This window comes from Condylura cristata, unplaced genomic scaffold (genome assembly GCF_000260355.1).
Source record: "Condylura cristata isolate star-nosed mole 26May11 unplaced genomic scaffold, ConCri1.0 scaffold00033, whole genome shotgun sequence".
Classification (NCBI taxonomy): Eukaryota; Metazoa; Chordata; class Mammalia; order Eulipotyphla; family Talpidae; genus Condylura; species Condylura cristata.
Window position 1 is genome coordinate 16,896,924 of NW_004567134.1, and position 11,563 is coordinate 16,908,486.

At 65.5% G+C, this 11,563-nt stretch overlaps 1 protein-coding gene across 1 annotated transcript in view; it reads left to right on the forward strand.

Annotated features, from left to right (window-relative positions):
* Nucleotides 1-11,563, forward strand: part of SRGAP3 (SLIT-ROBO Rho GTPase activating protein 3) — a gene marked incomplete at its 3' end in the record, with an annotated part of 72,682 nt that overhangs the window by 48,462 nt on the left and 12,657 nt on the right. The window contains exons 7-11 of the mRNA XM_012732090.1: nt 637-664; nt 4,888-4,990; nt 7,899-7,959; nt 9,366-9,443; nt 11,294-11,428. Coding sequence (XP_012587544.1) covers nt 637-664; nt 4,888-4,990; nt 7,899-7,959; nt 9,366-9,443; nt 11,294-11,428 — 405 coding nt within the window. The remainder of the gene's footprint in view (nt 1-636; nt 665-4,887; nt 4,991-7,898; nt 7,960-9,365; nt 9,444-11,293; nt 11,429-11,563) is intronic.

Sequence of the window (11,563 nt, forward strand, 5' to 3'; positions counted from 1 at the left end):
CACCTGCCCGTGCATCCGCCCACCTGTCCGTGCAGCTGGCTACCACCTGCCCGTGCATCCGCCCACCTGCCCGTGCATCTGTCCACCCACCTGTCCATGCATCCATCCACTCACCTGCCCGTGCATCTGTCCACCCACCTGTCCGTTCCCAACGTGCAGGAGCTATCCCTATGGGGTGGGGACACGGTGTGTGCTCAGGAGGTCCGCCACAGTGACCAGCGGACAGCTGTATCTGTGCGGCAGGGCAGGAAAGGGGCAGCCTCAGAGGTCCCTGGGGCGAGGGGCCGAGGGACCAAGAGCTGCTGCCACCGACCAGAGGCAGGGACGAGGCCCCGGCTCCAAGGCGGGTGGTGACTGGGGGCCGGGGAGAGCAGACCTGGAGCTGGGCGTGTGGAGCGGGGACGCGCAGGTCCCCTGCGTGGGGCAGCCCGCGGCGTGACTGCGGCCCTCTGGAAGCGTCATGGCCAGCGGGGCCGCCGCAGGCTCCCCGTCGCCATCCAGTCGGCGCCAACCCCGGCCCTGGGGCTGCAGGAGGACCCGAGTGCAGGGCGGCAGGACGCGTGTCCGCCGGCGGGTTCCCGCCTCCCGTCGCTGTCCTGGCGTGCAGTAAGTGTGCGTTCGCCTTTTTCTTTGCAGGGGACAGAGCAGAATGCGGCACCACCAGGTAAGAGCCCGGCTTGTTCTCTTTCACCCGCTGCCTGAGGGGAAAGTGGGGTGAAGTGGGGGGCCGGGGTGGGGGCAGGTGGGCGCGGACCCCGCTGAGAAGCTGGGGCGTCGCCGGTGGCACAGCTCTTTCCGGCCTGCGGAGAGGCTGGAACCTACTTTGCTCTGGCCCAAACAGCTGAAGCCTGGCGGCCTGGGGCGGGGGCGGGGAGGGGCTCTGGGAGCTGCTGCAGCAGTGGGGTGTCCCCTGGTGTCCCCCCTGGCGGGCCAGGCCTGGCTGTTTCAGAGGGGCTGAGGCCTCCAGTCGAGGCCGGAGGCTGTGGGTGGGCGACCTGTCTCCCCGTCTGCCACCTGGCCGCTGAGCAACCTGCCCAGCCCAGGCGTGGGCCCCCCCGAAGGCGCCCCCGAAGGCCCCTCCTCGCCAAGGCTTCGGATTTGGTTCTTCTGACGCCTCTGGGCACACGCATGCGCAGATCCAGACACCTGCACTGCCCCCACGCCGGCCTGTGGCTCCCTGGCTTTGGGCCTCACAGGCCTTGGACCCACAGGGAGCCCCTTGCTGGGAGCTAATCCCTGGTGCCCTCTGCTTGCGCTCCAGCCTGCTCGGCACCCCTGCGCTTTCCCTGGGCAGACCAGGGCCAGCGGACGTTTCCCAGGGGCCGCTGGCGCTGGCAGGCTGACCTCTGGCCACCAGACCTCTCCTCTGCCTTCAGAGCTTAGCCCCCCCCCGGCCACCGCTCCCACAGTTCCCAGCAGCGCTTACCCCGGGTCCCGCGCAAACCCAGCCAGGGGCCCGAGGCTGCACCTCGCCGGGTGTGGCCCTGAGAGCGGCCTTGGCCTCACTCTGGGCCCAGGGACGCGATGACACCTCTGCCCGCGTCCTCCCCCGTGCCCAGAGTCCCCCACAGCTGCCACACTTGGCAACGCTCTCCTCATCCAGAAGGGACTTCCCTGGGAAGAGCTTGGGGAGCTCTGGGGTCCAGCCTGCGGGTCCCCAGAAGGGGAGTCTGAGTTGGCTCCAGAAACCGCGCCTGTGCAGCCGTTCCTCTGGCCGGCAGGCTGGGCCTCGTGACGCAGGGCAGGGGCCTTCCAGCTCTGCCCGGCAGGCGCGACAGGGGCACGCGCTAAGAACCTTGTAGAAACAAATCCTGATTACTTACTTGTTTTCTGGCAAAGGATGCTGTTGTAGGCCCAAACCAACAGAAACCACATTTCCCACCAAAGTCTGCAAATAGTGAACAGAGGGCGCATGAAATGAACCATCCTTCATCCTCCTAGTTCCTAGAACTCCAGCAGGAGATGGTTCCAGCAGATTCCAGGCCCGGGCCCGGGCCCGGGGCTACCTCCGAGAAAAGTTGAGGGTGTGAAAAAAGTGCTGTTATCCAGGGCGGGGGACTCGCAGCTGGGACCCCCCCCCCCCGCACCTGGAGACCCCACTGCAGGCTGGCCGCACGCCCCCGCGGGCCCAGCCTTCTGCTCTCTGGCCCTGGGCCGAGGTCGGAGGCAGCTTTGTCAGTCGGTCAAAGCTTCACCTTCCAAGTCATTTTCAGCCTGTGTGCAACACCTTGCCAGCTTGGTTTTTAAGGTAATCAGAAGACTTGGGAGGCTGCTTCTGCACCCTCCAGACCTTGCTCCCCAAGGCCAGCGTCATCGTGATGGTCATTTGGGCAGCCCCTCAGCTGGGTGGCTGCTGGCCGCTCAGAGACGGCCTCACGCTCCGGCTTCTCACACTGAAAAACTTTATCTCCACCCGCCCACACTCACCACGGGCCTGTCACCTGGTCGGCCAGAGGCGAGGATGCGCTTACATGTGTAGCCAGACGGACTCACCCTGGTCCGGCTTGCAGGTGGGATCGCTTGAGACCCCTGGTCCTGCAGACACGACCCCACGCACAGCCTCCCAGAGCCTGGCCACCCCCAATATTGACGACCCTTTGGGCATTGACGCCCGTGTTCCTGAGTTGCCTGGGGAAGATTTTAATCACAGCCCTTGAGGTCACAGGATAATTTTGAGGCCAGTTCCTGCCTTGCCAACACGTGTGAATCTTCATCTTGGTTGAAAGGCAGAAGGGAAATTGGTCTCTGGTTCTCTTTCTCCCCCTCCGTGGCTTTCTTTGTTCCTGTGTTCCCTGCCTCTCTCTCTCTCTCTCTCTCTCTCTCTCTCCCCTTTGCGCTCTGCAACTGTGCAGCAGAAGAGACGGAAGCCTTAGGCTGCCCCACTTTCCTTGGCTGGGATGCTCCCCCGCTCCCCACTTTGCGCCCCACCCAGCTCTTCAGTAAGTCGGTATTGATTGGATGTCGTGCAAAGCTGGGATAGCTACGTCTCCTTGTCAGAGCCCCGCCAGCGCGGGGCGCACGGGGGAACCCCAGTGCGATTAACAGGCTTTACTTTCCAAATTGGACAGGAGAAAAGTGGCCTGTTTCCCCTTCATTTCATTTGTGAACTTACAAAGCAATACGTAAATAAAAAACAACCCCAGGGCTTACTCAAGGCAGTCGCCCCGCTGGGCAGCCCCGACTCCCCTGACCCCTGCAGGAAGTCTCCGCTCCACTCCCCGCTGGCCGCGAGCGTTTAACTGGTCGCTAACGCGCCTGTGGGTGTCCTGTGATCAGCTCAGGTCCCCGCACGCAGCCTGGCCTAGACGCTGAGCCGCGCCCCGCCCCGCCCCATGTCCGCTGACCTTGGGCGCTTGCTGACCTCTCCCGGGCGCACCTGCCTCACGTTTCGAGTGACGTGATGACCGTGCCAACCTCACGGGCCTGGGTCCACCTGGGTCCACTCCAAACAAGGACAACATAGCGAAACCCCATCTCACGTTACCCGCAACCCCAAACTCAAAGCCGGTGGCCTCGTGCCAACATTTTGACACAGTTTTGGCATTTGGAAATTCCAAAGCAGACCCGTCAGGAGAAGTAGCAACCCCCCCCCCCCACACCTCCAAAATCAAGTCACTCACGAAAAGGAGATGACATGGACTTAGCTAACCAAGGTGACGTGGACCGAGCTGGGCTTGACTCCACCTGCCTGTTTCTTTGCCAAAGTTTGGTCTGTGCTGTTGTTTCGGTGCCAGTGTTTGGGTGGCATGATATTTGGGGGTGTCCTTGCCCGTGCATGTCCTGGACCTAGCAGCATTTGCTCAGCACTCACCCTCCTCCCCCGGGTTGTTGCTTGGGGCTCCAGGGGTGGCCGGCAGCCCAGAGGACTTCCTGCCCGTCCCCAGACATCCCTCCCGACTCGGGGACCGGGTCTGCGCTGGGCACGTCTGGCTACCCTCCGTGCCAGGCTGGGCTCCCATTTCTCGCCCCCCAAATTGTGAGCCAAGCCATTTGAAAAGAAACGCCGCCTTGGTCAGCGGCCCCCTTCCCGGCCCCCGCGGGGCGACGGGCGGGCAAACAGGCCCACACGGGGGGAGCATGGGGAGCGGCCGGGCCGGCTGGGGCGGCCGCGGCAGTGCCGCAGCCCCGGTGAGCTGTGGCGCGGGCCCCTCGCTGCGGCCCAGAGCGCCACCCCGGGAGCGGACGCCCGCAGGAAAGCAAGACACTTCCAGCCGGCCCCTGTGGGCCGCCGCCGGCAAGGCCACCGGGAGGGACGGTCCCTGACCCGGCGAAACACGCCTGGAGCTCCCGGGACGGGCCCGGCAGCGGGAAGGCGCACGGCAGCCCGGCCTGCTTGGGGGGCCCCCGGCCGCGGGGCGAGACTGTGAATCGGGCGGCCGTGGCCGTGCACTGCATTGACTGGGGAGCGGGGAGAGCCGCCACCCGGGCTCCCCCTGCGCTGGCCCCAGCGTCCCGCCTGGTCCTGAGGCAGGTGGGCCTGACGTGCCAGGAGGGGGCGTGGGGTGGGGGGGGCGTGGGGGGCACCCGGCGTATGGAGCCTGGCGCAGAACTGAAGCCCAGCGAGTGGAAAGCAGCCCTGTCGTGCCTCTGGAAGTGTCTTGCTTTCTCAGGCCACGGTGGCACCCTCTCCCCTGACCCCCCCAGCCCGGGCAGCTGGCAGCCGCCGGTGGGAGCGTCGTGTTCTCCTAGACACGCGCTGTCCCCGTGCTGTGCGCTCGCTGCTCCTGCCCCGCGGCGCGAGTGACCAGGCCCCGGCGCCCCGGGGCCCTCAGGGCTGCGGGGCTTCATCTGCATTTGTGTCGTCGCTCGTGGGCTCGGAGAACGTCGTTCCCCGTGTGTGTTTACGTCGGTTGCTTTCTTGATTTCTTTTGTTCCGTTTCCCCCTAGGCCCCCCAGCCTTCCCCCTAAACCACAGAAAATGAGGAGACCTAGGCCTGTCTCAGTGTGTAGCCATAAACTGTTTAGCGGCTGTATGGAAGCGTTCATTAAGGTACTGCTGGGAGCCACGGAGTCCGCAAATGCGCCCAATGTAATGGCAGCCGGCCCCTCCCTCGCCCGCAGCCTGCCCTGCCCGACGTGCGGCCTCGCCCTCGCCAGGCCTGCGGCCAGCTGCCCCTCCCGCGTGCCCTGGCCTCGGGAGGTGCCTGAGCAGGGCGACGTCGGTCTGTGGCCGGTCGCTCCTCGGCGCCTTCCCCTGGTTCTCAGCCCCCAGGAGGACACCAGAGAAGCCCGAGTGGGGTGGAGGCCCTGCAGCCGCTGCGGGCCCAGCCCTCCCAGAGCCGGCGAGCGAGACCCCGGGGGCGTGCTCGGGAGCAACAGCGTGCAGGCCCCGCGGCAGGCAGCGTGAGCTCCCCGCACGTGACCGCTTCCCTCGCCGGCACTGGGCCGCCAGAGAACACGCTGCAGAAAAGCTGTCGTTTTGCTTCTTGCTAGGCAGCTGGGCCCAGGGTTCCGGTGAACCCTGTCCACCTTGAGCTGAACGGGAAAGCGTTTCAGCTCGCCGAGTTTCTTGTTGCTTGGGTGCCAGGGGCACAGAATGCAGCCACCCAGACGCAGGTGCAGGTGGGGGTGCAGTGCAGAGGGCAGCGGTGGGGCGGACCCCGGAAAGGGAGAGGCGTTTTAGAACCAGCGGGGCGGGGGCCCTGCGGTCCCCGAGAGCCCTCCGCGCTCGAGGCTGCCGGGGGCTGGCCGGGAAGCCCGCTCGCTCGTCAGAGTGCGTCTGCGCGCCCGGACCCTCTGCGCACCCTCCGCGCGCGGCCGACGAGGCGGGCGCGCTCAGCTCGGCCTTGCCCTCGGGCTCCCAGCTCTCGGGGAGAGAGACGGCGGGACGCCCGTTCCGCTCTTGGGCCCAAGACGGTTTCCTCGGCTTCCCCCTCTCTCTGCGAGAAGCGTCTGGGCGGAGAGCCTCCAGCTTCGAGACACGAAGCGTGCAAGGCTGGCCACAAGATCAGCTCCGGGCCCTCGGACTCTGGGCGGCGCAGACTGGACCGGGGCCCGCGCAGCGAGAGGGGGCGCGGTGGGAGTTAGTGTCTTAAATTCCTGGGACGCCCTTCAAGGCCTTTGGTTTTTCGGTAGGGCCCAGTTTTGATGAAAAGAGTTGAGCCCGGCAGGTCTAGCTCAGGGCAGGGGAGGGCCTGCAAAGGGAGGGGCCTTGGCCTGAGCGCAGGAGGCAGTGGCCAGGCCTTTTCCCAGTGCCGCCGGCCTGCCCCGGGGCGGCCCCCTCCCAGACCCGCCCCACCACCTGCCCCCAGGGAAGCACATTCACGGTCCGGCTCAGCCTCCTCGAGGCCTGGACGAGACCTGACACTCCCGAGCCCAGTGCTGCCCACCCAGGAGGAGGAGCAGTGTCAGCGCCCCCCTCAGCGTGGCTTAGCGAAGGCAGGATCTCCCCGTGATCCTCGACTGCCCCCCGGCCCCCCTCCGCTTTCGGGGTCTCAGAGGGTTCTTGTTGGACGCCGGTGGAATCCTGTCCTCAGGCCCCCAGTCCACACGGTTGTGAGCAAATTCGCTCACAAGACAGGTTTCCCGCGCAGAGTCCAGGGCGGCAGGGCAGCTGGCCTCAAGGGCGTCCTCCTTTCCGTGGGCAGCAGGCCCCATGTCGGGGGCTCGGGGGATTCGGGGCGCCTGCTGCTGGTGAGCAGGAGCAGGCTCTGCCCACGCCCTTCTGCAGTCTTTCAGGGCCACCGGGCCGAGGCGGCCCCAGCACGCCGGCTGGGGCCGGCCCCAAGTGCCACAGGCCCCGGGCAGGGCGCTCCCCGGCCGGCCACAGTGTCCACGCAGCTGGCTGCCATTGCATTGGGCATTCGCAGACTCTGGAGGACCTGCTTACTCTAACTGATCTTACTCCTGCGTAATCTCTTCTTTTTCTCCTGCTCTGCTGCCTGTTTATTTTTTGTTATCAGAGGAAGAAGAAATGCTCGAACCAGGAACCAGGTATTTACTGGAAAGGTCCGTCAGCCCCATCCTGCTGGAGGAGACCCGTCTTTAGCAGAGACTTCTAGAACAGAGCCCGCCTTGCCAGTGGTCGGGGGGCTCCACTTTAATCAGGAGAGAACCCCCCGCGGGGCGTGGGGTGTGCGGGAGCCACGAAATGTCCGAATTCAGGCCCCTACGAGAGCGCTTTGCACTGGCCTGCTGGTTCCTCACCCGAGGAGCTGCACGATCTCACGTGGCCCCTTGCAAGGAACGCGTTAAACAGATGCTATGTCCCCACGGGGCCGGACGCCACAGAGGTCCGGCAGTCACGGAGGCCAGCCCTGTGTGGCCCGGGCCGGCTGGGAAGCCGCAGTTGAACACCCACGCTGCGTCCCAGGGCACGTGTTAGAAAGGCCCAACTCAGCCTTCTTGGCCACGAGATGGCCGGTGGCTGCCACAAGTGGCTTCTAGAACTTTCCTTGAATCCTGTTTACTGTGAAGCCACGTGTCCATCTGGATGTCTGGGCTGAAACTGGTCTTCGGTCCGCAGAGCCCAGTGCACCCCCCGCTAGCCTGGGGCCCCGAGCACGCTCCTGGTGACCAGAGGCCTTGGTCCTGCCTCGTTATCCAGGATTCCGGGGACACGGGGCTGAGTTGGGGCTAAGCCAGTGGGGGAACTCGTTAAGACCAGAGGAGTGGGGTCCCGCCCTGCCCCAGACCAAGCTTCCTGAGCCCCGACTCCTTCCCAGCTGAGTCAAAGCCAGAGAGAGCATTTCTTTGAAACCGTCCTAACCACGCCTTTTCTGCACTTACCTGAAGACTCTGGACTTTAAATGTTCGTGGAGACTTTAGAATTAGCATTTCTGGCTGTCTTCCTACTAACCCAGCGGTACTAACTGTGGCTGGAGTGCGTGGTCTGTGTCATGTCTTCTCTCCTGGGGCGTCGCCCCACCTAACACACCCCCCGGCTTTTCTGCCTGCAGGATTCAGGACAAGCCATCCCGCTGGTGGTCGAGAGCTGCATCCGATTCATCAATTTATACGGTAAGCTGGGCGGGACAGTGCAGCCCGGTAAGCTGCCCGGGCTCCGGGCGCGAGGCCGCGTCCTCGGAGGGAGACGACAGCCCCCCCGGAAGGCTCCTGTCCCCGCGCTGCTCACGGACAGTGCTCGCTTTGGGTCAGCTGCTCCTCTGACCCTGTCCTTTGGGCCTCGTGTGCGTGTGTGTTGGGGGGAGGTAGAAGGTGCTGGGGAGAAGACCCAGGGACTGGGAAAGCCGAGGAGCAGGGCCCACGCGGCCCCGAGCCGAGTCTGGGTCCCAGAGTCGCCCACTTCCCACTGCCCGATCCCAGGGAGCCCTGCGAAGGGGCGCTGTCTGGGCAGGCCTGGCACTAAACCTGGCTGCAGGCGTCCGCCCGGCCGTCCCCCCAGAGCCCATTTCCAGGGTGCGTAGCAGGTGGACAGTGGGGACGTGGGTGCGAACGAGACAGGAAGACAGTCCTGGGTTCACAGTCAGAGGGCGGGAAGCACTGAGCAGACAGAGAAAGGGAGAAGTAAATAAGTGAGCGGATAAATACAATTCTCGCAGTGGCAGTGCCCAGAGGCCATTTGGCAGGGGCCGCCTGACTGGAGGGGTGAGGAGCGGCCTCTGGGGTGGTGCTTGGGCAGAAGCCCTCGGGCGAGGGGGGCGGCCACGTGAAGACCCGGGTGGGAAGGGGACCCGTGAGGCTGGACCGGGAGGACGGGAAGGGAGGCCGGCCGGAGACGCGTGGAGTCACGGAAGAAGAAGGCGTAGACGGAGCCGAGAGGGTGCCAGGCCCTGAGGCCACAGCCTGGCCCGCAAGGGCAGACGCGCTCCGGGCCGCTGACCTGAATGTAAAGAGAAGCTGAACCCCAGGGCAAGGCCCCTGTGTCCCCAGTCATTCCCACTTCAGTTGGGGGCCCCGTCGCCGATGGTGTTCAGTACTGCAGCCGGCTGTGAGGGTGGGTGTCAGCGTCTCTCCTAGCTCCGTGGAAATGTTGATAAGAAAAAGTTTTCTTCCATGACTCAGTCTCCCCACACCAAAGTCCAGGCTGGCACACACCCGAGGCTCTCGCAGGTCCTGAAGGAAGGGGTCTGTGCGGGGGAGAGGACGGCCAGGGTAGTGGCCCTGCTCACTCTTGTCCACTCCGAAGGCATTTATGAGCTCAGGTGGAGCTGCTCGGGGCCAGGGAAGCCGGGGAGCCCCGTGGGCCGCGTGCACACGTGGTTGCTCCTGGCCGACTGCCGGGACCCGGCCGTGGGCCCGTGGGCCCGGAAACCGTGGCCTTCTCCTCGCAGCCCAGACGGGAGCCCGGACAGCGAAGCGGATGCCTGAGGGCCTGGCCAGCCCTGGGCTCCTTCTGGGGCCTTGCCACGGGGGAGCAGTGGCGGGCCGGTGGCTGCGGCCCCAGGGTGCCGTCTGTCTCACAGGCCTCCAGCAGCAGGGAATCTTCCGCGTGCCCGGCTCCCAGGTCGAAGTCAACGACATCAAGAACTCCTTTGAGAGAGGTGGGTGCCGGGCCGCTCGCGAAGGCGGGTGGGAGGCGGCTCCAGGGGCGCGCCCTCTGCCTCTCCCGGGGGACCCCTGGCCCCCGGGAGGAGCACGGTCCCCTGTCCGCGGGCCAGGACACGGCTGGCAGCTGCAGCTCGGAGGAGGCCCCGCCCGCCTTACTACCCCTCGGCCCGCCGCCCTTTCCCCCGACCAGCGTCAGCCAGGGCCTTCGCGAGATGCCGCCGCCGCGGCCGGCTCTGCTGGCAGCAAGCTTGAGCTCGCCCTAGAGTTTGGCTCTTGCTGGGGTGTCCTGGTGCGGAGACGAGGCGAACGTCCCGGGAGGCAGGGCTCGGCGCCCGACCCGGAGAGAGCCGGGGCTTCCCGGGGCCATGCTCTATCCTCTCAACCCAGCCCATCGCCTCCGTGGCCAACACCGGGAGCTGCCGGGTCCGGCAGGGCAGGCCTGGAGGGGGCCGGGGCCGTCGCCCAGGCAGATCGGGGTTCACTTGGCTCTGGCGTCACAGCCGGAAAGACCTGGACCTCTCTGGAGTCCGGGCCTGGCTTCTCTGGGGTCTGTTTCCTTCCCAGAGGGGCAGCGTGGCCGGGGGTGCCCTGTTGAACAGCCTCAGGCTGGGCTTGGGAGTGACCGCAGAGCAGAACCTGGTGAAGAGGCCTCTCGCAGGCCTCCTGCTGAGAGTCAGCCTCCTGGTAACACGTCTGCCTGCCTCTGGTGCACCCCCACCCCCAGCCTTGGGGGGAATTTTAGCTCCCCGGTTCCCCCCGGAGGCAGCCGGCCTTCACACAGCCATCTGGGCTGGGCAGAAGTCGCTGCGGGCTGCGGGGGGCAAAGCGCGAGATGGACGCCCAGCACTGCTGCACATTACGAAAGGGGGGGTCCGCCCACGCAAGGGAGCGCTGGGGGCCACCGCCCCCGCGGGGCCCCAGCCGCCTGGCCCCCAGCAGGCACACTCAGATGCCCACACACCAGCTGTGTGTCGTCCCGCCCACGCCGGCGCCCCAGGTCTAATCCCCGGGGAACAAAGGCAAACCCAGGCTGCAGGTGCCACGGGGCAGCGGCGTGGATTCTTCCAGAGTCTATTAAAGAAAGTAACAAAGAGCTAGCGGGCTAGTAGTAACGTGTTGGGCTGTGTTTTACATCAGAAACTACGTGCACTTCCCAGCCAAAGGAGTGTGTGAAGGTGGCTTCCATCTCAGCTGGTGGAAGGGTTCTTTGAAAGATAAGGGGGGGGGCCTCCCTGGGGTGGGGTGGGGGTGGGGTGCAGTGGGGGGCCCTCCCTGAAGGCGCAGGTTAAAGCGCAGCACCACGAAGCTGCCACAGATACTTCAGCACGAGTCGGTCCCCGGCCAGGGAGTGACCCACAGGGCACAGCAGACCTCTCCTGACCGCCCGCTGCTCCCCTCAGCAGCTCCCTGCTCTGCTCTGCTCCCCACTCTGTCTCTGGTGAATCCTCTCACCACCTCTGCACCCCTGGCCTGCACCCCAGTTCTGTATGCACAAATAAATCAATGTTAAAAAGAAATATAAGGGGTGACCGGGCGTTTGAGAGTGGCCAGCCAGGCGTGGTGCTTGGGGACTTTAGCCTATGCAGCTAAGTGGGAGAATTGCAGCGTGTGGAGCTGCAGCGACGTGGCGGGCCTCCAGTGGCGGAGCTTGAGCTGCGGCTCACGCCTCAGCGAGCAGAGGGGTGCACTGCGGGTCACTTTTGCGGCCTTCCTGTAGATTTGAGCGTTGCAGCCTCGCTGGGCCGGGGAGGCTGCCCCCCGCCTCTCCCGCGCAGGCCCGGGGCACCTCTCCTGCCGGCCGCACCTCTGCCGCCTCCTGACCGTGCCTCCTGTGTCCACTCAGGTGAAGACCCCCTGGTGGATGATCAGAACGAACGAGATATCAACTCAGTGGCTGGCGTTTTAAAGCTGTATTTCCGAGGCCTGGAAAACCCGCTCTTTCCCAAGGAAAGGTTTCAAGATTTGATATCCACTATTAGTAAGTATTTTCCGGGCGGATCCACCGGTCCCGTGACGGCGCTGCTGCAGCTGCACCCCGCTCACTGCCCGCTGGGCCACAGGGGGCTCCCGCAGGCAGCCGTGTGGCCCGAGGCTGCCGGGCCCGAAGCCTGGT